Below are 25,072 nucleotides of genomic sequence, written 5' to 3'. Positions count from 1 at the left end.
TGGCTAGTAATGTTATTGTCGAATCACCTGTTCACTGGTCATCATATTTCATCATCTCAATATCGAACGAGCCGTTGCCATTCAAATATATGTACATGTATACTTACCTTTCACGGCTCACTGAAATCAGTATTTGGAGCTGCTCTCAGCTTCACTGCTTCAGCCATGCGGCACAGTCTACCCACCAGGCGCTCCACCGATTTACGTCTTGCGGCACAGTCTACGTCTTCAGGCGCTTATTACTAGTGACATCTAGCGGCAGGAAAGAAAGCAGCTGAGCTGGCCGCATCAACGCATAGATTAGGCCATCGTCTATACTAAATGCATTACACAATTATTCAAAATTGCAGACCGTGGTGTTAGCAGTCTGCTCATGCTTTCAGGTTTGACACATCTATTCAGTGGCGTTCGACTTCTAGACCTCCGGGCTCAACCATGGCCCAATGTCGGGATGGGCGATGGCCTAGGCATCCCGTGCAGAGTGGTGGCATGGGTGCATAATGGGATCCTAGTTAACTAGAATTTCGATAGTCTGTTTCAGAATGGCGAACCATGACGCTATAACACAGAGTTCCAATATGTATTGAATTCAGTGACGGTGGTACAAACTACAACTCTTAATTCAACGGCACTAACCAGGTATAAAGCTACATCACTCGATGTTCAACCACTGTCACATAACTATGCATGCATCACTTGTCCAATATACAGTTCCAATAGTATAGATGCAATCTATGAATCTACTCGAAACAAACAACTTAAGTAGCAGGTCGAGCGGTCCACCACTCGTGTAATGGATTTACGTTCCCGGTTCGACTTCTTGCCCATTCAATATTCATATCTATACAGTGGTCTGGGCGGTCTGGCCTACACATTACACACAAATTGCTGTCGCTGGCCGCTGCCCATATACGAAGAGACACACACACGATGAACATACGAGTATGTGCAATACGCGTCTATCACTTTCCGTTATCTGTAACAACCGGCGAAATCAAATCAGTGCAACCCAGCTAATTATCACCTGTCCGGCAGGCCGTAACACCAGTCCCATTTTGTGACCTATACAGCCATTAAAAACTGCCTCAAGACAGCTGAGGTCAGGATGACACCCCTGTGAGGTCAACACTCACTCGACTGTGACTCCGCGCCCTGGAGGTCAGCCCGGCGGCGACCTGAGCCTCCGCGTCGTCTTGACCGTCCCGACAGTCGTCCCGACACGCGGGCCCAGAAACGGACAAACGGAGAGCCTGTCGTTCCTCCTCCGCTATCCTTTCTGGGGTCTAGAGTCTCAGTGTCACCATCGGTCGGGGTGTCACCAGAGGTGGGATTGTCATTAGCGACAGGAATATCCTTGGACACGTGGAGAAAAATAGAGGATGAGCCGCTACCAATGACAGAAACGTCACTGGGTGAGCTAGTAGGGATGACAGAGTCAATAACTGTGAACGAACTGTGATCAGAAACAGGAGAATTCTCCAGATGATTGTCACTAAGTGATGGTAGGATCCAACCGTCAACGGACTCGTCCTTATGATCAGGAACAGCACCATCAGCGCCAGCGCCCATCCCATCAGTTGAACTACGAACGGTTCCATCAACTTCGCCACTACATTTATCGTCATGGACGCTCTCACTCGCACCCACACATCCTCTCTCGCACTCTGTCTCACGACTGTTCCTTCGAGCCTTTGCTCCTTTGTTCAAAACGTTCCCCTCACTCCCTTCACTCTGTGCGTCACTGTGACCAACGTCGCTACTCTCACGCTCTGCCCGTGTCATCCGGCCGCTCTCCGCTCGCTCTGTCGTGGGCCTGTCCCGTTTCCGATCCGCCGCTGGGTCCGGCGGAGGTTCCGGCTTCGCCTCTGCGATCGCCGCGAGTTTCGGCTCTGTTGATGCAGATGATGAAGCTCCCGGCACGGCCATAGTCGGCGTTTCTGGCTCCGCCGATGCGATTGTCGATAGGTCTGGCTTCGCCGATGGTGATGAGCTGGAACGTCGTCTGCCAGTCCCCAATGGAGGTGGTACACTCTCGAGGAAGGACTCCGCCAGCGGCCAGCGTGGCGGCGTGACTTCCTCCAGCTCCACTACGGGCGAGAGTCCGCCGCTGTAGCTCATCAGTGACGTCATCCGATAGCTGGCGGTCACCACTGACGTCAGAGAAGCACCGGCCGGAGAGCGGAGACGGCCGGAGGCGAGGCCCGGCCATACACGTCCCGCGGCACCGCGGGTTGATCGCTCGTTGGTCCCGTAGTCGCCCCAGACCGAGCTCAGAGGTGTGTCTGGAACAGAGACCTGCGGCACTGATCATCAGGCAGGGACGCGGGGAGGGGACCGCCACCATGGAGACAAAGCGGGGATAGTGCTAGTATGGAACGGATGACAAGAGGCCAAGTGTCATCAAATGTAGTGGTTCCCACTCTTAATTAGTTTGATGACAATAAAAGGAGGAATATCTAAGACTAGTCTAAAAAACGTCACCTAGGTTACACTCACTACTTGCACTAACTGTACACTAACTGACTACTGAGGTACAATGTAACAGCGGAGATTAGAGTCGCATGCATGCCATTGATGGACACCTACCGTCGCTTGGTCGAACAGGGAGTCGACGCAGCGAACCAGGAAACCTGGCGCGATCTGTCCCATCTCCCTGGAGTTCCTGTACGATGATTCCATGCGGCGTATACCTGCTCTTCATCCCGGGTTACCAGCAAAACGGACAACCCAACAGCAAACAGAACACACCCCAGACAGGCCGGAGACGAGCAAGCAGACGGGCATCCCGAACAACCACACACATAAACCCAAAGTAGCACAACCCGATCTCTATCAATAGGCTACAATCAATCAGCTACAAGCAATGTACTAAACCAGATAGCTGTAAAGGTCATCACGTCGTGGAAGTCGTGCAACAGTTGCGAGTGTAGGTATTGATTAAACATTAATACTGCACTGCGACACTATGCATCAATGTTGCAGCGCTACGTGAAAAACGCATCCAGACCGGGCTACTTCAGTTGATTTATTTACATATTTACATCGAAGTGACGAAACCCGCAACAGTCAGCGGCTAGGAGACCGACTAAGCATACAATGTTTATCATTACAGTACCGAGCGAAATAAATTCATGCATTAGCGACTTTGATCGGGAAATATTGCAGTTTATATGCTCAACGACATTCTTTTCAATTAACTTTAATGACAAAAATAGAAAAGTAAAAACAAAAACGAACGAGAGATCCAAGTTACACGCTAAAGCCCAGAGGATTGAAATGAGTGCAAACCGCAAGCTTTCAAACAGGTGAAAAGAGCAAAATGAAACCCTCACCACATTCGCAAGCACAAAGTATGTTCAAAACAAAAGATATATAAAAGACAACAGTTTCATGAAGTTATTTCTGTTTTCTATGAGCACCACTGTAAAGGCTTTATAAAAACGGGTCAGCCAGAGAACGATAATCACCATTCACCACTGCATTGGGAATGGGATGACAGGGCGAGGCACTTAGCCGCCAATCTTCTAGTCACACAGGAAATAATAGACCGCGGAGCTCCAGCGTCAGAAACACACCACAGGTCACAGCAGCAGCCGGAATGCCAGAAGTCCAGCCGCTGGTGATCGGCCACACCCCAACGTCTGTTTATCCATGCTAAAACGGGTAAATACCGGCTGGCTGTCCCCTCCTGTGTACACCGGCACACAGCAGTAACGGCCAGAGTGCCCCGTGCCGGCCTGTGTACCTGCGCTCTCCTCGCTACACGAACATGGCTGAGCAGCGAAGGCAGACGATCCGGGCGTCGGGAGAGTAGACCAGCCACGGCGCCGGACAGCAGCTATAGGCGGGGCGTCGACCCCGGTCGGCAGCCTAAAACGGAGCCGGACCCGGTCAGCGACTCCGGCTCACCCGTCTGTCTGTCTCTGTCAGTCCGTGTCTGTCCGTACCCTTCTCCTTAGTAAAAACATCCCATCACGGAACTACACACACCCACACACAGCCGGCCACAGAGCGCATTAGCTTTATTATGCGTAAGCTATACATACGAGCCCCAAGCAAGTCGATTCGGGACGCCAGTATCCGGCTCATCTCCGGAATTTTCCAGACTTCTCTCGGGTCTCGAGGCGTCAGGTTCTGCAGACGGCTAACGCTACAACATTCCCCTGGGTGTGCGGGCGGGACCTCCGCCCAGCGGTTTGTCCCAGCGGCGACAGCCCGCCCCAAAGTATAAATACGGTCACTGTAAACAGCACACTCGGCGTCTGGGCCACGACGCTAAATCGATCTCTATATGTGCACAAGTCTCCCTCTGTATGTCTGTGATCACTAACATCGTGTCGGCTCCCGGCCGGCCAGAACCGGGCAACCGACAGTCTATTGGAATAACAAAGTGCGGCCTCGCTCACACACCAATACATACATTTATACAGCGGAAGTCGTCTCCGTCTAACACTGGGGGCTTCCAGTACTGCCCGTCCGCACTCGTCACATCACAGGTACCTTTCCTAGGCTCATCGCTCGGCCAACGTCGCCCTATCGGCAGCTTCAGCCGGGACTGGGACGGGAGCGATACCCATAGCCGGCTGGATGATGCCGACTTATGTCTTATCGGTCCTTAAGCTCCTATGCCTGCGGTTCTCGCTACTGGGACCGTTCAGGGGTTCAGCACCGCCCAACTCGGCGAGAGTTTCGTTAGAAGTATGCTCAGGGGGCGTGAGGGGATGGGCTCAGTCAATGAGTCGTATGTTACGGTATAGCTGTCGGGACAGGACCCACTGCACACCACGTTAGCTGGCGTGGGATCCCTTCGTCCAACACCACCAATAAAGCGGGACTGCGCGGTTCTATCACGGGATACGACCGCTCCGGTAAAATGCATGAAATCACGTACAGCACACACACCACCCTTCGCTGCGCTGTTCTCAGAGTTAGCATATCTGGTACCGAGATTGCGTCTCCGTCCGATTGGGAACTTCGAACGTTCTCTTTGGCCAATCTCCGTCTGACCGGCCGGTGGAGTCCGCTCGATATTACCACAGGACCGGTCGATCCGCTGGTCGGACGCTCCGAACCCGATCCCAGCGAAGCCCCTTCGGTACATGTGCTCGTGTGTGGAAGACGGGCCGCCGCGCGGCGCTGTGCTGTCGATCTGGTGCCGGTGACCAGAGCGCCGCTCAGGACCGTCCGTCCGGGCCGCTCACGTGGATACAGACCGAGTCGGTCGCCGCCGTCACAGGGCCCTGGAACAGTGCACGGCCGGCCCGCGTCACCGGCGACCCGACAGCAGCGCTGTCCGTCGGAACCCAAACAACACGAAACAAAGCCCCCAGGCGGCACCCGGTAACACAACACGAACCCAAGCTCTAATAAACGCCCAACATAACACTGAATTGAGGCCCGACAAAAGACAACACAACAAAACGAACAAAAGCCCATGGTAACGGTACCCAAAAGCGACAAAACAAAATGAGCGATAACACAAAACCAAGCAATACAAACCTTTTCCTGCGTTGAAATGACTATGACGTATGGGTGCCAATGCTAAATGTGTATGCGTGGATAGTTGTGACCTAAACACATGAATGCGTGCGATGTTGTTACGCTAAGTGTAGACTCAATGGAAATGAGGACTTCATTCGGATATGGAAACGAGGAACCTCCGAGGAATCACCAAGCCGCGTCCAAACAGCCTCCTGGTTCGATACAGCATTAGTGTATTCACATTGACTACCTGGATACACGAGACGCGTGCGAATCACGGAATACAACGTCATCATCTGAACGACAGTAGCACCCGCTAACAACCCACGTATCACCGTCTGAGGCCCTACAACGGACACGCCCGCACGCGCTGTCACACACACACTAACACACACGCCCACTCACACCGTCACTTCACCCGTGTGACGGCCGATCGGCCGGGCGCGCTGAATTCGCCGCTCAGGCGCCGGCGAGTGCGCCAGTCTAAGCTCGAGCAGTACGGAGAGAGATCAGTCCCCGAGCGGGAGTCGGCCGGCGGGCGGACCGGCCCGGCGGCCACAGGGCCGGGCACGGCCCCCCAGACGCACCGAGTCACAGGAGGGACGGGGGAGAGGGACTACGGGATCGAGTAGAACAGGCCGAGACAGACAGACAAACAGACAGACACATACAGAGCGGGCGGACGGGCGGGGAGATATCACCGGCGCGGGGTGGACGGCACCCGGCAGCCGCAGTCACAGACGAGGGGCACGCAGACAGAGCACATGGACGACAGAGAGAGAGGGAGAGAGCGGGCGGACCGCCAGAGACTGACGGCCGCACGGAACGGCCAGAGGGTCAGGATACACCGAGAAACATGAGACAGACAGATACAGAGATAGAGACGCGATGGAAGCTAGCTGGCGCCGCCCGCGCCGCCGTTCGTTCAGAGTATCTCAGTGCGGAGCGCGGCGGTGACCAGGCGGCCGGTGTCGGCAGGTCAGCGGGCCCGGCGGTCCGTGCTGGCCTCCGGCGGCGGCGGCTGACGGCGCAGGGGCAGCGGAGGGGCCGAGTCCGGCGGACGGCAGCGGCGGCGGCCCGACACAGCCGGTCGGCTGACGCCCAGCCGGGCACCGCTGGCGCCGCCCGGCCCCGGCCGGTTTCACTGCAAACGGGCGCTCGTCACCGCCGGCCCCGGCACACGCAGACGGACAGACACTCATGATGAATGAGCCAGCTCAGGGCTAATGAACGCTCCGTCTCAACCGACTGACGAGCAGCAAGACGAGTAGTCCGTCACTATCTCGCGAATCAGTACAGCACTATGTTAAACCTTACGTTACAAGCTGATACATGGCTAACATCATATCGCAATTGACTGGCAAGTCCTTTGCCATCAGAATGTAATGTGTTGCAGTTGACAACAGCAGCATAGGTAGCCGTTATTTAGGCGTAAAGCCGTTTACAATGTAATAGGACCAGTAGTTCATAGGCCATAGCAGGCACGATACAACAATAACGGCAACACTTCGGTGACAACATAAGTACTTTAAAAAATTATATCGATATCGTAAACAAACTCAACTTACTTCAACAGATCTTGAGACAAAAATATCAACACAAACGGCGATACGTCCGCATACATATACGTATCTCTACGTAGGCAACGTGCCAAGTAAAACTATATACTACGCACGCAATGTGCTACATAGCACAAGATACTACTCACTACTACGTAGGCAAAGTACGACGAAGAACTCAATATTGCAACACATCATGCTAGGAATGAAGCCGCAATTAGCATGCTGAGACATATATCATAGTAATTCATCATGCAGCCACAGCTGTTATGAACGAGTCATGACAGCAGGATTTATTCCGCGTCGCCATACGCGCATTTAGATGGCACACAACTAAGCAGGGCATGTCGTTCTATTTCCCCGGAAGGCAGCCTACCTCCGGTATGTTAAATAAATCATTTTCCGTAGCATAAAAGTGGCTTCTAAAATAGTTGTGGCAACATACCAACAGAGTGATAGCATTGCCGCGGTGACAATCGAAGCATCATAAATCAATCGACGTGCTGGGTACGACGAAACAATAACGGAACAACATATTAGGCCGACCGGCTCTCTCAAACCAGGAAAACAAAATAAATGTAAGAAATACTAACGAAAGAATAAATACGAAAATGCAGTCATCTAACGAAATGAAAAAAAAACTCACCAAGATTAAACATCTACTAATACAGTCATGGAACAATGTCTCGGTGTTATTCCAGGACTGCGGTATCACTACGCTGATGCAAAACAAAAACATAAATGTAACGACTGATCACATCTCGACAAAACATACAGACGCATCATTACTCAAACTAAGGCATGCTAACGCGGGGCACTAGAATTCAGGTGAGGCAAGGCCATAAGCATTCGGTAGGCATTCGGAAGGGAAAATGAAACTGAGCAAAGTGCATTATTGAAACAATGTAATCAGGTGGCAGTGGTCGTGGTGTTGCGGTGGGCATAAAGTATTTAAAAAAAAACATAACGAGGATAAAACATGTGTAAAATAAAGTGCTTGAACAACTCAAATACAGAAAAGCGGACATGTGTATGTGCGCTCATCACAGGACACCCACACATTCACAAGCCGTGAGCATGCCAAAACTGCCTGTTCCCTCAGACCGGCTGGCAGGGCTGTGCTGTAGCCTGGCCAGTGTCCGCCCACTCCACCCCACCCTCCTACCGTGACGGGCCGGGTCGGACGAGACTCTCTGTCCGGGACTCACCATCTCCGTTTCTGTGTAGCCGCCGCCGGCCGGCCGGCCGCTCTCAGCGTTGTTCAGCTTTGTGTACGGCATGGTGTTGACGCCGCTGTCACGGCTGGCGTGCAGGCTCTTCACCGGCGTGGTCGGACAGCCTGCCAACGGTAACGGCGGTGGGCGCGTCAGGGAAGGCATAAAGGGAACATAGGTATGCAGCGCGAGAGAGGTAAGAAGACGACTGATCTACTGTCTACTGTCGTAACTGCCTACTGTGTATATCGGCACGTGGTGCCGTGTTCGTCAAAAACCACAAGGCTGAACTACGTATACGAAACTAATGAACCACTGAGCTACGGCAGTAACAATCAAACTATTACGAAAATACCAAGAACCAACAGACCTCAGTTCCACAGTCTCCAAAAACTAAAAATCGCACCATGGACTCAGATACTCTTAGTCCGGGACCAACACATCAGCGAGATCTGTGCCCTCTCATCTCCCCCTCCACCTCCATCCCCCTCCCCCTCTCGTTCTCACCAATATCTCCGCTGCTGGAGCTCTCGGTGAAGCTCGGCGTGCCCTCTGTCCAGGTGGGAGTGCTGCCTTCCACAGACATGGGCGGTGTCCAGGTGACGTGCCGCAGCGGGCCGCCGGCCGCGCCGCCGCCGCCGCCGGCCGCCGGACCCGAGTCCACGCTCAGAGACGAACGTGAGTCGTTCCGCGCGTCCAGGTGGATGTCGGAGACGCTGTGGGTCGAGATGCGGGTGGGGAGACGGTATAAGTTGGTGGTTGTAGTGTAGAGACGCGGGGGGTAGAGAGGTGGGGCGAAAAGAATAGGTGAAAAGTGGGATAGCGGGAGGGTAAATGGGAAGCTGAATGCTGACCGAGGGTTACCATTTACGAGATAGAAGACGAGCATATGTGAAAAGGAGAAGTGGTCTAGCGGTAAATAACGAGGAAAGCGATGGGGAGGAATCGGGTGCAACAGCATCGGTGGTTTAGTCTAATATGATATCAAAATGTTGAACGCTGGGTATGACAGCCTACTATAGTATCGAGTATGAAAAACCTCATGATTGGACTTCACATGAAGGAAGGATGGTACTCATTCGAAGGGATTAACTGATCTATATGTGTTACTGATGTCGAAGCGCTAACTACGAACTATGCTTGGACAAGCGCGATTGAATGCGTCCCTGCATAACTTGGAGGTAAGAAACACGTGCGGCTAGTATGCTGACGAGTACAAATCAAACGGACGCACACAGGACGGACACAAATTCGACAGAACAATCTCCGGCAGGCTTTGTTAGTACATGGACCTGATGTTATGACAAATGTACGATGCGGCTGGCCAAACATTGCAGAGTTGTCCTGTAAACAAACAAATCACTCAAAACACGCGACTGGAAGGTCAGCTTCGCCTAGATGACGCCACCTCCTTGACTCACTAGAGGTAGTGGGTACTGTAGGTTTTCCATGACTGGACGGGGAGATCGCTTCTCTATTTACACCTACTGAAAAGGCTACGGGAGCGGATCAGGCTCAAAACGCAGAACCGGCGAACCAGTACATAAAAGTGGGAATTTTGAGTAGCTTTTGAAGTTGACATGAGGTGCAATATCCTTTAAACTGTTATATTCTATGATATATGTATTATGTAATATGAGCCAGTGATCTGGCGCAATAGATTGCACTGTCTTGTCGGTTCGGTGCTGTGAGTCCGACACTCCTCTCTGTGACGGGTTGTGCCTCCTGCGTTCGACAGTCGGTGCGGTACGGGGTCAGGTCGGGGTCAGGTCAGGTCAGCTTGGGGTCAGCTCAGGTCAGACCGCCGGGTACCTCACAGTCCTGTTCTCAGTGCGGCGCACCGCCACCACCGACACACTCAGGTGATGGACCGAGCGCTGGTACTGTTCCGAGCGCTGGTATCGCTCCGAGCGCTGTACGGCAGTCACCACCGCCGGCCGCCGCCCGCTGTCGGCCACACGGCGACACGCTGCTGAGCCGGACCGGCTGTGGCACGGTACGGTACCACAGGCACGCGCTGCTGCAGCGGTACACTTGTGCACACCTTCCCAGTACACTTATACACCAGCCCCGTACACTTGCAAATCCACCCGAACATCTCGTGCCCTCGCCACCACTTGACCGTACTCAGCAATAAAATGCCGCCCTTATCGGTTACAAAAATACAGGGGCAATGTAACAATGAAAACGCAAATGGCAAACGTGCACAGGACGCTGACCAGCACCGCATTCGGTTCACTCCATCAGCTGGCATTAGCTGTGTTATCTGCAAACTCGAGCATCACATTCGCACCTACACCGACTCAAAACCAAAACAAAATCGGTTATTTAAATCAAAACAAAAACCTCTCGAACCACGAGTGTCGTCTGAAACATCAATCAGCGTTCCTGTTAGCCTCAATTCACGCCGAGCTGCTGTTCTAAGTCGGTTAGTTCACGTCACGGCACACAGCACTCGACCAGTACCTGGTACCCGCACGGACCGCCTCCTCTGCGCGCCGGCGCATATTGGGGGCACTTAGCTCCGGGGTTCGCAGAACAGAAGGAAACCGAGCCAGATGGCGCTTATAGCCGACCAGCCTACCGGGCGGATAAGACGCACGACCACGTTAGGCACGCTAGATCAAAGGAAGGATTCCTGGTGCTATGAGCTCTATGGTTGGTGGACGGTGAAGGTGACGGTGCTTGTGACGGTAACACTGACAGTGATGGTGAGGGTGGCACAGTGACACTGACGGCGATTGTAGCGAAGACAGTAGAGGAGAGTGTAGACGGCCGGCCGCTGCGGGCCGCCCGTCAGTTTTGTAAGGATCAGCTCTGGCGCCGATGACAGCGACACTAACAGAACCCAGTGCGCGCCGGGTGTGCACGATCATCACGACCGACCCACGTATCTGAATCTCACCTGATGGAGTCTCCCTTGTCTCCGTCTGCGGTCGAGCCACTGATGGTGACCTGGGTGACGTGTCGAGACGAGGTGGTCTCCGGCTGGCTGACGCTGCTGGCCACACTCAGCTGCTGCTGCAGCGGCACCCCACCGCCGGACACTGCAGGGAGGGGCAGGAGTCAGAGGCAGGTCAGTACGGACAGCGCACAGGGGAGTGACCGACAGCTGGCTAGAGGGACCAGGGGTGTTTTACTAACAGGACACTGCGGAAAGATACAAGATTGTATGACACGGAAGCGGATGAACCAAAAATGAACACTATGGTTTAGTAAACCATACCACGTTAGGCGAAAGGGTTTGCAAGAGTTAGGGGGCAGATCAAGAATTGCTCTTTTGCCCATGTTCACATTTATCAGACTGTCGTGCCTAGGATGAAGAGCCTCCAAAGAAAAACATCCGCCCCTCGGCTGCGACGACGTTATGAAATACATCACTGTGGGGTGTGACGGCCGATCATATATCAAGGCTGATGTAGCGAGCACAGCTAACGGCGCCAGACGGCTTTATAATACTCGGACTGAGGAGCAGTCTGAGACTATTTACATCACATGATTTATAAACACAAAAACCCTATAAACTATGTCTAAGTTCAAAAATTCTGCAGGATCTATCAGCAAAGTAAAGAACAGAAGACTTGATAACTCAAGTGATGAGAATATACAACTCAATGAAAAAGGTGTACAACTCATCAGCTTCGTGTTTCTATTCACAAATCACTATTTTCACTAATTCCGAGGGCGTGGAAGTGGACAGCAGTGGAACACGATGCAGGCAGCAGAACTGAAAAAGCAAACGAGAATAACCAATCCGAATTCATCGCTCATGTACAAACTCAGTCAGAAGGCCCCGGCCTGTGACCGGTACACCTAGACCGACTGACCGGCGGCCGGCCGGGTGTGAACTGAACGGGCAGGCGACATGCGGGCCGCGGCGGCCGGCGCTGTACTGAGCAGACAGACCGGACGGACCAGAGGTGTCGTCGGTCCGCCGCCGGACCACCAGAGCCGAGACTCTGCCGCATGCAGTCGGCCGCTCCTCGCCCTCGGCCGGCGAGACACGGCGGCGGCGAGGGACGGGCCGGGCCGGGCCGGGGCGGGGCGGGGCGGTCAGTACCGTGCCGTGCGCAGACGGGACAGACGGTCGGCAGAGAGGCCGTGGACGACACGCAAAGCAGCACGTCGGCCGGCCCGGCATGCCATGCGCGTCCGGACGGCGGCCAGCCGGCGAGAGGCCGCGGCGGAGACGGGACGGGACCGGACTCTGGTGACGACGCGCCGCTGCTCTCCGGGTCCGGCCGCCACCGCAGGTCTGACGAGAGGAGAGCAGGGAACAAAGGATGAGAGGAGAGGATATGAGAGATGACATCGGTGATTGAAGGAAGATATGAGTGTGAGAAGGAAGATAAGAATAAGACAAGAGTATAGGATATATCAAAATGGCATAAAAACATAAAACGGCCCCAACAAGGACACAAAATAGGATTTGAGATATCAGTCGCATGAAATGAGTAATACATTATATTGATTGAAGCAATTTGAGTTCATGGAGGTGGGATGTTATAAAGGAATCTTGGGATGCTATGACTGTTTTTGCTCTGAGGCCTTACAACTCTGTGAAGGACCGATCACGGGAGCCGGAGCGGGACGGGTTCGGACCTAGTCGCCGCTGGTCGCTCCAGGTCGTGTGCAGGTCGTATCCGCGGTGTCGCGGGGACAGGAGCGGTTCAGGAGGCGCGCCCGGCGGCCGCACGGGCCGGAGCTCGGCCACCGGGCGGGGTGGGCGGTAAGGACGCGGCAGGCCGGCCGGACAGCAGCGGGCGTCGGCCGGCGGCGGCGGCGGCGCACTACCTCTGCTGCGAGCGCCGACCAGCGGCAGCGACTGCGGCGAGCGCGGCGGCACGGGCGGCGGCTGCCGGCGCCGGCCCGACGGCGGCGACGGCCGCGGCCGATCCTGCAGCACGGCAGGCAGCGACACCTGGGCGGCGCCGGCCGCGCTGGGGGCGGGCGCGGGGCTCGGCACGGGAGGGGTGCTGGGAGCTCCTGAAACACGACACACACACACACACACGTCCGCACCGCGTCAGCGCCCGCTACCTAGGCAGACCACCACCGGCACCGCCGACAGACTGTCGATAGAAATTCAGCCAGACAGACAGCGAGAAAAACGATAGAGAGAAGAGAGCCAGGGAAATAGAGGAACATGTAGAGCAGGGAATGCAGTGATCCGATAATTGATTTGACAAAACAAGTTGGGAAAGTGGTGATTTTATTTTTTGTTTTGTTGGGTTAGGCCCTTTCGGTCCAATGAGACCATTTCAGAGCCGGGAGGATGATAGGATGTAGGGGGAGACATTGGTCTGGGCAGGCACCCTAGTGAGTCACCGGGGCTGAGCCCGTTCAGAGGACAGGCCACCCAGCCCCAAGGCACTCACTGCACCCGGCTACGGGGTGCGCTCCCTCGGGAGCAGCGGTGCCGCTCCAAGGGAGCAGCCCGCATGAGATAAAGTTGCCTGTCCAGCCCGGAGGGGGGTTGCGGCGTGGAGGAGAAGGATTTCAGTATTCTGAGGATAGAAGCACGGAACGGTGATGATTTTACCTGAAAAGAGCCATTAAAGGGACCCTCCCACCTTAACATTAGATTTGAGTTGAGATAGCCAAAATGGGGTCCCTGGCTCACAATTACTGGTTTCGGCACTCACAACATCGAGAAATGCCTTAAATCGGAAATATTGAATTTCAAAATTGCAGCATTTTGATTCAGAGGGGCTAATGCATAGGAATACCCCTCTGAATGTGTGACGTCAGCGCAGATATCTAACGATTTTTAAATGTTTGACTAAAACGTTTTGTAGCACGCGGTGGTATATGCTGCTTTGCGCGCAACAAATGCCGCACCTTCAAATAAAGTCGCTAGGAACAGCGGAGATCCCAAAAAGTAAACAAAAGTAAAAGTCTAATATCTTGAAAACCGGTGAATATTTTTCGATAAAATTTGGTAGATATTCGTTTTCGCTCTTTCTGAACCTAGCGACATCACTTTCATGCCAATTCATTAACTTTTTGAAGGTGGGAGGGTCCCTTTAAAGAAAATACCGGGATACAATTACTGGATACGAACGTGTATACTTCCAGGAAATAGAGTGAAAGATAAGAGAGCGAGCTTGATAGTCAGCTCACAACATCAACTGTGCGACAGAGCCAACCGCTCGCGGATGCCACAGACCACATCTCAAACAGGAAGGCGGCGCGCGCGGCGGAGCCAGCCACATGCCTCGGGAGGGGACAGAGGCAGAGGCCGGGGGCGGGGAGGGGAGGGTGACAGCCGATTAGCTACCCACCTGGCTTTGCGTCGCTGGTGGTCGTCGAGGGCTGTCCTGCAAGGGCAATGGCCAGGTTAGTGAGACGCTTCCTACGGCACAGACCGCACTAGCACCGTCCCGACCACACAAACACACACGCAGAAACCCCGACCACAGCACAGTCGGAAAACCCGACAGAACAGCACCCCCACCACCGAAGAAGCGTTAGTGAAACTGAGACCACGCCGCTTTGGACAGTCAGAAAACCCGACACCACATCACACCCACCACCGAAGAAGCGTTAGTAAAACCGCGACCACACCGCTTTGGACAGTCAGAAAACCCAACACCAAATCACACCCACCACCGAAGAAGCGTTAGTCCCCGTAGCGATTCTGCCCCGATTAGACAGCACTTACTGCCGACGGCTGGCCTGCCGGGCTGCCGGGCCCGTCCCTCGGCCGGAACTTCTGACGACTCTTTGCGCTCGTTGTCTAGTGCTCGCATCCGCAGCGACTGACCTTTCCGCTTGGAAGGCGAGTGCCGCAGCGCTGCGGGCGTGGTGAACAGCGGTCAGCGCGGAGCACGCGGCGGAAGGGGCGGAGGGACACGGTATAGGGTGGGTGGCACGGAGGGGCGTGAGAGGGGGACGATCAATAATAATTGACACATCAGAACGCACTGAGAGCAGCTGCAAATGCTTGACAAAAATCTGCAGAAGAGCCAGGATAAAAAACATCGTTCGATATATCTATAGCCGATCGTAACATCATAATGAGGCAGAGCAGCAGTCCAAGCAGCAGGACAACAATCACAACTGTTACGTACCACCATACAACAAATAATCATCACTTCACTGACGGGCATCTTTGGGCGGCAATCTGCAATTTGCATCCCCGCAGACCGGCCGAGCTCAGCTATGAGACTCAGCCAGTGCCGGGGTCGGCAGGCAGGGCGGTGGGGACACAGGCACGGGACGGCTACCCTCTATATCCGCGGGCACTCTGACGCCGGCCGCGGACGCCAGGCGGCATGCTGCCACCTCCGGCCTGCGCCGGCGGAAGCCATGCATTTGGCCGGCACTGTGAGCCGGCGCGCGCTGCGAGCCACGGTCCCTGGGACCGGGCCCCGATCGGACAGGCAATATAGCTGTTCGGCGGTCCGGCTGGCTGGCTGGCGGCCAACGGCGGAGCCCAGGCGTCACGGGCCGCGCCGTGCCGGCACTGGCCGCACAGCTGGTAGAGCATCCCACCTAAACGCATTCTCTCGCTGTCCCTACCATTCCGGCGGTCGTACCCTACTGTGATCTACCCTCTGGTGTCGCCCTCCCAGAGACCTGCGTAGTGCCGAAAGACGAGTCTGCCAGGGTAGCAGGCACGGCCAGAAGCCCGACATTCAGCCACGGGGGCAGTGCACACTACAGCTAACACCGAGTCACTAAACGGCTAGCGGGGCAGAGCAGGAAGAGCGACAGAGAAAGAGTGAGTGAGGGAAGAGAGAGGGAGCGCCCGGCGCGTCCGTACCCATGTAACTGGACACGAGAGTGCGGAACTTGCGGTGGTTGCCCTGAATGCCGTCCACTGCGTCCGCAGAAGACAGCGAGCGACAGAGAGAAAAGAAACGGGGCGCCAAACGGGTCGTGTTAGTGCCGGGACGCTCTGTGTTGGGGCGCCGGGGACGGGGCGGGGCGGGGCGCTACGGCTGGCGGCGGCTCTCCACTACCCGAGCCGCGCGGATCACTCACAGAAGGGGCGGGGCGGGCACGGAGCCGGCCGAGCCCGCCCCCAGTCACACACGGGAGTTACGGCAACACCCCGCCTCCCTCCCGCCACCCACGTCACACACAGACACACAGTCAGACCGTACGGTAAACTGCGGAAACGACAGAACAGTGAAGTCTGCGCGGCGCCGCCACTCGGCCCTCTGCGCTCTCGCGGGAGAGAGCGACGGAGAACGGGAAGAGGGGCGGCGCCCGTACAGCGAGAGACACTGCGGGTTCAGCAAGAGACGGCCGCGGCCGCGGTGTGCCGAAGCGAGACTGCGGTGCCGAAGACGCGGGGACTGCGGTCACAAACACAAGTGGCATACTCACGCGAAGGTATCTTCTGGAACACCGTCTTGCCCATGAAGTCGGTGAAACGTTTGGCGTAGAAGTCGGGTCGGTGGACGGAGATGGTGTTGCCGTCGTGCACCATCGACTTGAACGTGTGCTCGAGCCGCTTCTTCATCCGGTACGACTGCAGGATGTCGATGATTCCCAGGAAGAGCAGCAGCCGCTCGCCGCGCGAGTTTCGCGCGGGGATGCCTCCCGGTCTGCCGGGGAAGAGACAGGATCAGCCATTAGCCATTAGATGGAGGGGTGTCGGGCGAGGGGGGGGGGGGGAGCTGCGGATCTGGAACTCTCGGCTGGTCTTGATTTATGGCATCGACCAATACAATGACCGCTGTAAAATGGCACGTCCAGACAATATATGGCCTGAAATAGTGCTCTGTTAACCCAGTAGAACGGCGAATCGACAGAACAAACACATCCAACCAACAAAACAAGCTGACGTCATTTCGCGGCAGACAAGTGAAGAGGAGTAAATGCATTAATTATTATTAGGCAAAACGTCGACCGGAAAATTCAAGCTCAACCCAACCTGAACTTCCAAGCCAGGTTATGTTCTCTCCACGAAAATCCATTTCATTTCCATTTCATTGATCTGTTCCGTCATCATCCGCCATAAATTTTCCGTAGGATCGGGACGCGTGCATTATGCGTCCCAAACATTCGTGCATTATGTGCCCCAAACATCGTGTCCGTGGGGTGTGAATCATCCCGAGCCGTGCGCTGTATTCGTGCCAGTCCCAGAAACACGGCCTACTGACGGTCAGCACAATATGGCACCCGTGCGTGAGTAATGTGTCAGCAGCGGCGGCAGGAGCGCCGCGAGACTACACGAGGCTCAGTCAGCCGGAGGAAAACACAGGCCGATACGGAAATCAACACCGCGTGGGGGAGGCGAGGAGAGCCCACTCCAAACGGCCCGGTCGGCTGCTCTGTCCACCCCCGGCCTCTGCCCTATCAGCTGACTCACTGACATTGACATACAGCCCAGCCCACCCAGCCTCTGACCATCACGAAGGGCCGCCGCCGCGGCGCGGTCCGCCCCCCCCCCCCCCCTCCCTCCCGTCGCGTGTCCAGCGCCGCCCCTGGCCTCCCCCTCTCCCTGTAACCATACCCTCTCCCCAGCTGACTCACGGCACGTCCTGCTGGTCGTCGATCGGCTCAGACTCGGCCTGGATGCTCTCCATCGCCGTGCTGTGAGCCACCAGACGGTGGCGGTTGATACTCCGCGACCGACTCAGGCTCGGGCCGTCGGCCGCGTCACCGTCCGGCTCCGCGGACTCGGCCTGCTAACAGACGCACGCAAATGCTCGTTAACACACTCGTGCAGGCGTAAAACGCACGGGAAAACAGAAGCGCACACGTACGCACGCTCGCGAACACACCGACACGTCTGTACGGGTCGGATTTCAGAGAGCGGTCGGTCGCTGCAAATTCGGACGGTGTAACGCTAGCCAATTAGCCGGATAACCTAACCGGTAAATACTATCGTCTGTCTGTTGCTTTCGGTGCAGCTAGATCGAAAACGCCCGGGTTTGCTTTGACGTTTGTTTTACGTTCAGTAACGCGAAATACGGTCGGCATTGTTAAGTACCTAATGCGAATGAAATGCGTTCACAGCAGCTGTCAAAGGTTGGTCTACTAGGGCATACTTTGTCATTGGGCATTGATAATTAATTAAATTCACGGGAAATTTAACATCTACCTTTCCAGAGCAGTTATGTAACAGCAAGGCGCCAATGCATATGCGATGCGCTAATCCAGATATACGATTCAGCCCGGCCGCGAAGCGTCTACTTACTGTCCGCTCTTTGGCAGCGATATCCAGGTTGTGAACGCCCACCAGCAAACTGTAGTCCATTATCTGGAAACTCTCTAGCACCTGGAAAGAGGGAGGGGGAAGGGCTCAATCAGGGAAGAAAAATACACTCCAACACAAAACGAAACTGCTCACACAGCCGAGCTCCATCTCCCTGCAAAACACAGACTTATGTGACACAAATGCAGGCCAACTATTAACATTATGATATTCGCTAAACAATTACCAGCAGGACAAAACAGGAAACTCGGAGCTGTCCGTAGACTCACCCGGACGTCGTTCTGCATGGTGTGCATCAGCGCAGTGTACGTGGTTGCCTCCAGCATCAGACCCTCGGGATGGTGCTCCATAAAATCCAAGTCCTTGAACGTCGGAGAGCTCTTGGCTCGCTCATGTTTGTTGGCCTGCATGGGGATAAGAGATTATGGTCAGTGATGATCGTGGTATGGGTGTGCAAAGTCAACACAGCCACAGCCAGCCAAACAGTACTTAGTTTCATTCCAGACATCAATCGGGTAAATTCATCGACAAATAGTGCACGGTTTCGCACCTTTCGTTTGTATGTGGAGCCCTTCAAGTCATAGCGCTGGTGCATTTTGATAGATGACGGCAGCAAGTTGTTCATGACCACCAGGCGAATGTTCTTCGAGTTGCACTGATAGCAGTACAGGCCGAAGAACTTTGGTAGCAACGTTCGCGGGTTCTGGTTGAGGTTCTGTAAACAAAAATATCGGTGTTAGCTCTACCCTACGACTGTCAAGCACATAATTCGTCGTGAAATAGGCCCGGGCAGCGCTTGTCGAACAGCACTGCGGATCCGAAGGTTGGGACTTTAATTGTGAAAAACCGCCCGCCCGCCGCCAAACGCAAACACCGCAAAACGCACAAAACGCACGCCTAAAACGCCAACACAAACTTCGCAAAAAAAAAACAATCGCCCGCCCGCCGAAAACCGCAGAAAAAACGCACAAAATGCCGCAAAAAACGCGCGTCCGCCGCAAAACACAAACACCGCAAAAAACGCAAACACCGCCGCCGCAAAAAAAAAACGCCCGCATCGCCCGCCGCCAACCGCGAAACGCCGCAAAAACGACCGCCCGCCGCAAACCGCTAAACGCCGCAAAAAACGACCGCCCGCCGCCCGCCGCTAACCGCAAATAACGGCCGGCCGCCGGCAACCCCAAAACGCCGTAAAAAAACGGCCACCCGCCGAAAACCAAAAAACGCCGCAAAAACGGCTGCCCGCCACAAACCGAAAACGCCGCAAAAAAAACGGCCGCCCGCCGCAAACCGCCGCTAAAACGGCCGCCCGCCACCAAACGCAAACAGCAAAAACACCCGCATCGCCCGCCCGCCCGCCGCCAAACACAAAAACCGCAAAAAACGCAAACACCGCCGTAATTCGTCGTGAAATAATCCTAGTTATAGCCCCGCGATACGCACAGAGTTGCCTCGCTGCAATGAATCTTATCGGGTTATCAGCAACGCTAGCACGTCGTACACATGAACTAAGAGTAATAAAAGTGTAAGCAACGACCAATGCAAGGGTAAGACCCGGTCGAGAATCGAGAGCAGGGACCCGCGCGGAGTCGAAGGGGGAAAGGACGACGCCGGCAGCGACTGACCATGAAGTAGGCGGGCAGCAGCTTGAGCAGCAGCTCGCCCTCCTTATGCTGCACCGTCTTCACAATGAACTCGTCGTCCAGTGTCAGGTAGAAGATGCTGCCCGACGCACCGGCGTTGGCCAGCTCGCGCAGGGGTTCGTTGCACATTGAAACCTGTGAAACAATTAGCATGAGTCACACACATACACACACAATAGGTTATGACTGGAACGTTTGAATGGTATTGTTTTGCAGTAGATTAAGTCACCTTAACTAAGATTATACATCGTAATAAAGATCATTTTAACTTAATGTGCACCAATAACTTCTAAAACTATACCATTACCCTATCCTACAAATTAAACAGGGACAGGCAAACATATGTTCTACGCAAATAAGCTTAAAATTTACCTGCATGGTCCATTTGCATCTCAAATTTAGATAGCAAGCAAATGCCCACAGTAAATGACCTCAACAGATAACCGATATAAGTGTTTACGATACCTTCATGAACAACCCCACAGTTGACATGTAAAAATCTTTTTCCTGTTCGCTACGCGCAATCTCACCAGAAAGTCGTCGGGCCTGATTCCGAACAGAGTTCGGAAGTACTTGAAGCCGATAGTGGCGTATATTTTGAACCGGAAATCCGTGTAGTGGTGGGCCGGTGTGTGCTGGCTGCCCTGACTGGGAAAGGTGACCGTCTCTATCGTGTAGAAGTCGTTCAGGAGGACGTCTCGGCGTGGCCGGGACGCCTCGGAGCCCAGCGCGTACGAGATGCCCAGCTGGATCGCTCCCATGATGGTGGTGGTTTGAATCTGACGGCGGCGTAGGTCGGGGTGTCAGGGAAACGGTACGCGAACTATCTGGGCACATGGAAGGGGGGGGGGGGGGTAATCGATTCTAGTGAACTAAAATCGGTGGCGAATGAGCTAACAATTTAAAAATTGTAAAATTATCGACGAATGAAATTATTAACGAAATCTTGGAAGCAGAAAATTGAACAAAGATTCGAGACGTTGATGTCAAAGTTAGCCATCACACAGCTTATGATCGATTCAAAGCAAAATGGCTTTCAAGCTACATATACCTATTTTGAAAATTCTAATGTTCCGTTCGCCATCACGATACAGCTGTGTCATGTCATCTGCTTTTCGCCGCCACCTGCAGCAGCCCGGCAGTCCTGTCACTCCCCAGCCGCTCCTGGACCTGGGCCGTACCTTTTTATACGTGACCTCTCCCTCTCGCACGCGTCGGTGGCCCAGCTTCTGTTTGTCGGCCTTATTCCGTGTGGACTGGCGTCTGGCGTCGGAGGGCGAGCCGGGACTGGGCGGACCATCGCCCTCCGGTGCCGAGGCGGCCGACAGCGCCACAGCCATGGCTGTCTGGCCGGCCAGCTGGGCCGCTGTGATCTGTCCGAACAGAGACACGGGAGTCAGAGCACTGCAGAGGGACCTAGAAATAGGCATAGCTAGCGGGAAAGACAACAAAAGAGATGGACGGCATTGACTGTATTTGTGAAACGACCACGTAAGAAAGCCAACGCGGACACATTACATACTAAACAAAATTTGACGACCAAAAGCTAAGTCCATACATCACTTCAGCGAGAACTGTTTCGGACACATATTCACGCGAAGCGGCCCATGCTAATACGCACCCTTGACAAGTAGGATGGCCTTGACTCTTCAGTTTTGTGAGCTTGATAAACAAAGCCTAGCAAGGAGGACACGCTGTCTTACACAACGTTTGATAACATTCGACAGGAACAAGGACCAAACAGTTGTGCAAGGGCGCCATGGGGCCGCGCAGTACCATGCAGTGCGGTGGTCACGATCGCTGACCGCGGAAATCCTGTTCATATCCACCAATTTGTCTACCGGTCAATCGAGGCTCGCCCGAGGGGACGGGACAGGGACGGTTAGACAAAACGAGGGGCTCTCCACAGAGGGAGGGGGCTGCTGACGGGGGTAAGGCTGGCGAATACTGCTCGGCGACGGTGCCCTAATGAAGCCGCTCCTAGGGGCGGTCCCGCCGCTCCTTAGGATCGGGGCGGGGCTGCTGACGCGGGCGAGACTCACATCGAGCGCGGGCGGCGCCTTGCTGAGGTTGCCGCGACTGTCTCGCGGAGCGGCGGAGTCGCCGATGGCTCCTCCGGCCGCCGGAACCTCGGCAGCACCATTCTGCTCCGCCATCGGCCGCTCTGGAGAACACGCACACACACGTGCACGATCAGTTAGGTCAGCACATATTGTCGGCACATATTCGCGGACAAATATGCAGCGATAACGTAACAGATGGGACAGACAGAACATGCCTATAGCCCGTTGGGAGAGTACAGTAGTACAGGTTTCGTTAATACCAGGTTCGATTGGAAGAAATTTAGCAAAATCGATAAATCATTCCACAAAACCATCTCATCACTATCGCCACATAAAAATCAAAAGGGACACCATTCCTTCAAACTGGAAGCTTTCATCTGATATTCAACCATCGACAAGACCGACTATCGCCGGGCCAAACAAAGCCGATGCCAAAATATCATCTCACGTTCCAGCCAGCCGGGAGGCCGCAGCCGCAGTTCAAAGCAGAAGGGGGCGGTTACGCCGACAGACGAGTGGCGGCCGACGCTGGACGGGCTTCCGGTACTCCGCCGCCCTCCCCCCCCCCCCCCCTCCCTCCATCGGCCGGCGGCCAAACAAGACCAGAAGCCCCGGTCCGGTGGTCCAGCCGGCCGGCGTGACGTCACGGGGACTCCTCACCCAGTCACGGCCGTTACGCGGCGCAGCCGGCCGGCGTGACGCGACCAGCGAAAAGCCCGCGTCACGTCAAACTCAGCCCGGTCGCCGCGGGAATTGCGTAACGGGGGACGTCCGTGCCGACAGTGACTGGTCCCCGATCGTCTCGGCTCGCACTCTCCCCGTTCCGCGAAATCTCCCGCAGAAAATCCGACTGGCATCACCGCAACCCTGTGCCGCTGCTGCTTGTAATTCTGAGAGCGCTGAGATAAGAAAGAAGTGCAGGGGGACTTGTGGATGGCATGCTGTGGGAAGGAAACAGTTCATGCAATTGGCCTTGAGCTCACTGTTGATGTATTCAATATCCATGGCCAAATTTGTGGACAGGCCTGCAGTCTGCTACTGGATAGATAGACCAGTCATGGTGTAATGGGTTGAGAGCATTGACAGTCACTGATGTCTTAAATATGAAAGTGATTCCAATCACAGCTAAATGACTTAGCACTTGAAATGGGATTTATAGTAACAAAGTTACTTATCTGAAATGAAAGGAATTGATGATTATGAATCATTGTCTATGGACTCTATCTAAGTTCTAGCTGAATAACTACAGCTAACCAGAATATATACAGAAATTTTCAATTATTAGTGGCTAGATAAAGTTAACTGCGTGTGCTTCCAAAACCATACAAAAGCCACTTGCAATTGACTGTTCCTGCTAACAGAATGCTAGTTATTTTTATGGGTTTACTCAAACATTTCAAAACTTTCAATTATGTTTTTTCCACATTTCATATCATTATCAGCTCATAATCTACTAGTACTATAAACTGACCAAAAATGTTGGCAATGTGGGATGAAAAAGAAATATATTAATGTATGGGTACCTACATCTGGTACCTACGAAAAACTAAGATCAAAGGTGAAAGCAAGTTCTTTGCCATTCATATGTATTTGTCTTATAATCAGAAGGCCCAATGCCTATCAACCTCCCCCAGAAGCAGCACAGAATCATGTGATACAATGTGATGCAATGGTAGATGTAGGTCAAGGTGTACCCTTTGCATCAGGATCAGCACCACCTGGTTTTGTTCAAATTTTACTTCTACTTTTACTGTTCGGTTGCATTACTTTCATTGTTTTTTTTTGTAGATAGGATTTCCACAAGAGGACAGGATTAGGTTGGGTGGAATGGATCCTGCCCAAATGCTTCTTTTACATCAATGACTGAGACAGATCCATATGCAGGGAGCTTCATATGGATAGATCTTTCCAGTCAGGCATTGGTTGTCTTCCATTCTCACCTGTTCAACTATCCTGTTTGGGGTTTCTTTGGTCTGAGAGTACCAATCCAATAAACAGAGGAATAGAGAGAAGGGTGGGGACCTGCATGGAAAGAGCTTGACCAGTGGATGACAACCAAATCACTTGGGAAATATAGCCTGCAAGTCACCAAGTGCCAACAGATGAACCAAGAAACACATAAAAATACAAACAGCAATATCATTTTAATTAGTAGCACAGTATCCAGTAGGCATTCAAAGGAACATTAATTCAGTAATTTATGCACTCAAGATTGAAGCATGCATTTTAAAACTATAAGGAAGCATACAACTAAGAGGTCAAAGTGTACTTAAAGAATACTATGGTACACAGTCAGAATACACCACTATGAAACAGTTATATAAAAAACTACATGCTAAAACCCTGATCATTAGACAAACCTGAACTTCCCAGGAATGACAGCGGCCAGTACAATAGTTACGTCCAACAGCAAAATGTCAAATGACTAACATTTATTCAGGTTTCAAGCAATCATCTTATTTTCCTTTGGGATGAAACTCAAAGAATCATTGAAAAAAACTCCCGATACCAATACAAGGGCATAAATATGTTAATAATATATGGGGAAAACGCCAAACCATTAGTCAGCTTTCCACATCTCATCAAACACTTACCACGGCTTCCTTTGTTAACTTTCCAGCATACAAAAAGTTTCCTTGAATTTCCAGTTCTTAAAAATTGTTGCTGCTTGAGCTTGCAATAAAACAACAACAAAAAATCTATAAATTCGACACCAATTATCGGAAATTGACCCAGGGCGGAAACTCGCGCAACAAATTGTCGCAGTTTGTGACCTTTGATGTGATATGGTAGCAAATAATCCTTATCTCATCAAAAAGAAAACTTCACTCTCTTGTACACAAGAAATGTGATTTGCATTCTTCTATCTAATTTACGGCATAAACCTAGACCTAATTCTGTTAAAAGAATTAATTTTCATCTCATCAGCTGTCATTCT

At 53.4% G+C, this 25,072-nt stretch overlaps 1 protein-coding gene across 14 annotated transcripts; it reads right to left on the bottom strand.

Moving 5' to 3' along the window:
• Nucleotides 1–566: 566 nt before the first annotated feature.
• Nucleotides 567–24,911, bottom strand: LOC122387889 (phosphatidylinositol 4-phosphate 5-kinase type-1 alpha-like). Of its 14 annotated transcripts, none has more exons than XM_043378530.1 (18): nucleotides 24,729–24,892; nucleotides 22,114–22,235; nucleotides 21,253–21,444; nucleotides 20,602–20,850; nucleotides 20,054–20,206; nucleotides 18,979–19,143; nucleotides 18,698–18,832; nucleotides 18,411–18,491; nucleotides 17,744–17,898; nucleotides 16,592–16,812; nucleotides 16,023–16,079; nucleotides 14,919–15,050; nucleotides 14,539–14,574; nucleotides 11,160–11,301; nucleotides 10,721–10,834; nucleotides 8,762–8,970; nucleotides 8,249–8,379; nucleotides 567–2,282 (listed from the first exon to the last, which is right to left on the bottom strand). In XM_043378530.1, the coding sequence occupies exons 2-18, from the start codon at nucleotides 22,225–22,227 to the stop codon at nucleotides 2,271–2,273; spliced, it is 2,298 nt and encodes a 765-aa protein (XP_043234465.1). In that variant the 5' UTR covers nucleotides 22,228–22,235; nucleotides 24,729–24,892; the 3' UTR covers nucleotides 567–2,270. The 14 variants fall into 14 exon arrangements, with proteins under 14 accessions (XP_043234465.1, XP_043234471.1, XP_043234475.1 ...); XM_043378527.1 differs by lacking the exon at nucleotides 567–2,282 and adding an exon at nucleotides 4,006–5,240; XM_043378531.1 differs by lacking the exon at nucleotides 567–2,282 and adding an exon at nucleotides 5,697–6,625.
• Between the last annotated feature and the right edge of the window lie 161 nt (nucleotides 24,912–25,072).

This window comes from Amphibalanus amphitrite, unplaced genomic scaffold, assembly GCF_019059575.1.
Source record: "Amphibalanus amphitrite isolate SeventyFive unplaced genomic scaffold, NRLGWU_Aamphi_draft 000301F_arrow, whole genome shotgun sequence".
Classification (NCBI taxonomy): Eukaryota; Metazoa; Arthropoda; class Thecostraca; order Balanomorpha; family Balanidae; genus Amphibalanus; species Amphibalanus amphitrite.
Note: the sequence above shows the minus strand (reverse complement) of the source record. Positions and strands in the feature narration are given on the sequence as shown.

Excerpts from the sequence above, each read along its gene's own strand:
- LOC122387889 (XM_043378526.1), bottom strand. The coding sequence starts at position 22,227 with ATGGCGGAGCAGAATGGTGCTGCCGAGGTTCCGGCGGCCGGAGGAGCC. Across the intron at positions 19,144-20,053 it reads TGCTGCCCGCCTACTTCATG|AACCTCAACCAGAACCCGCG; the intron begins GTCAGTCGCTGC and ends TTTTGTTTACAG. Across the intron at positions 12,510-12,856 it reads GAGCGACCAGCGGCGACTAG|ACCTGCGGTGGCGGCCGGAC; the intron begins GTCCGAACCCGT and ends TCCTCTCGTCAG.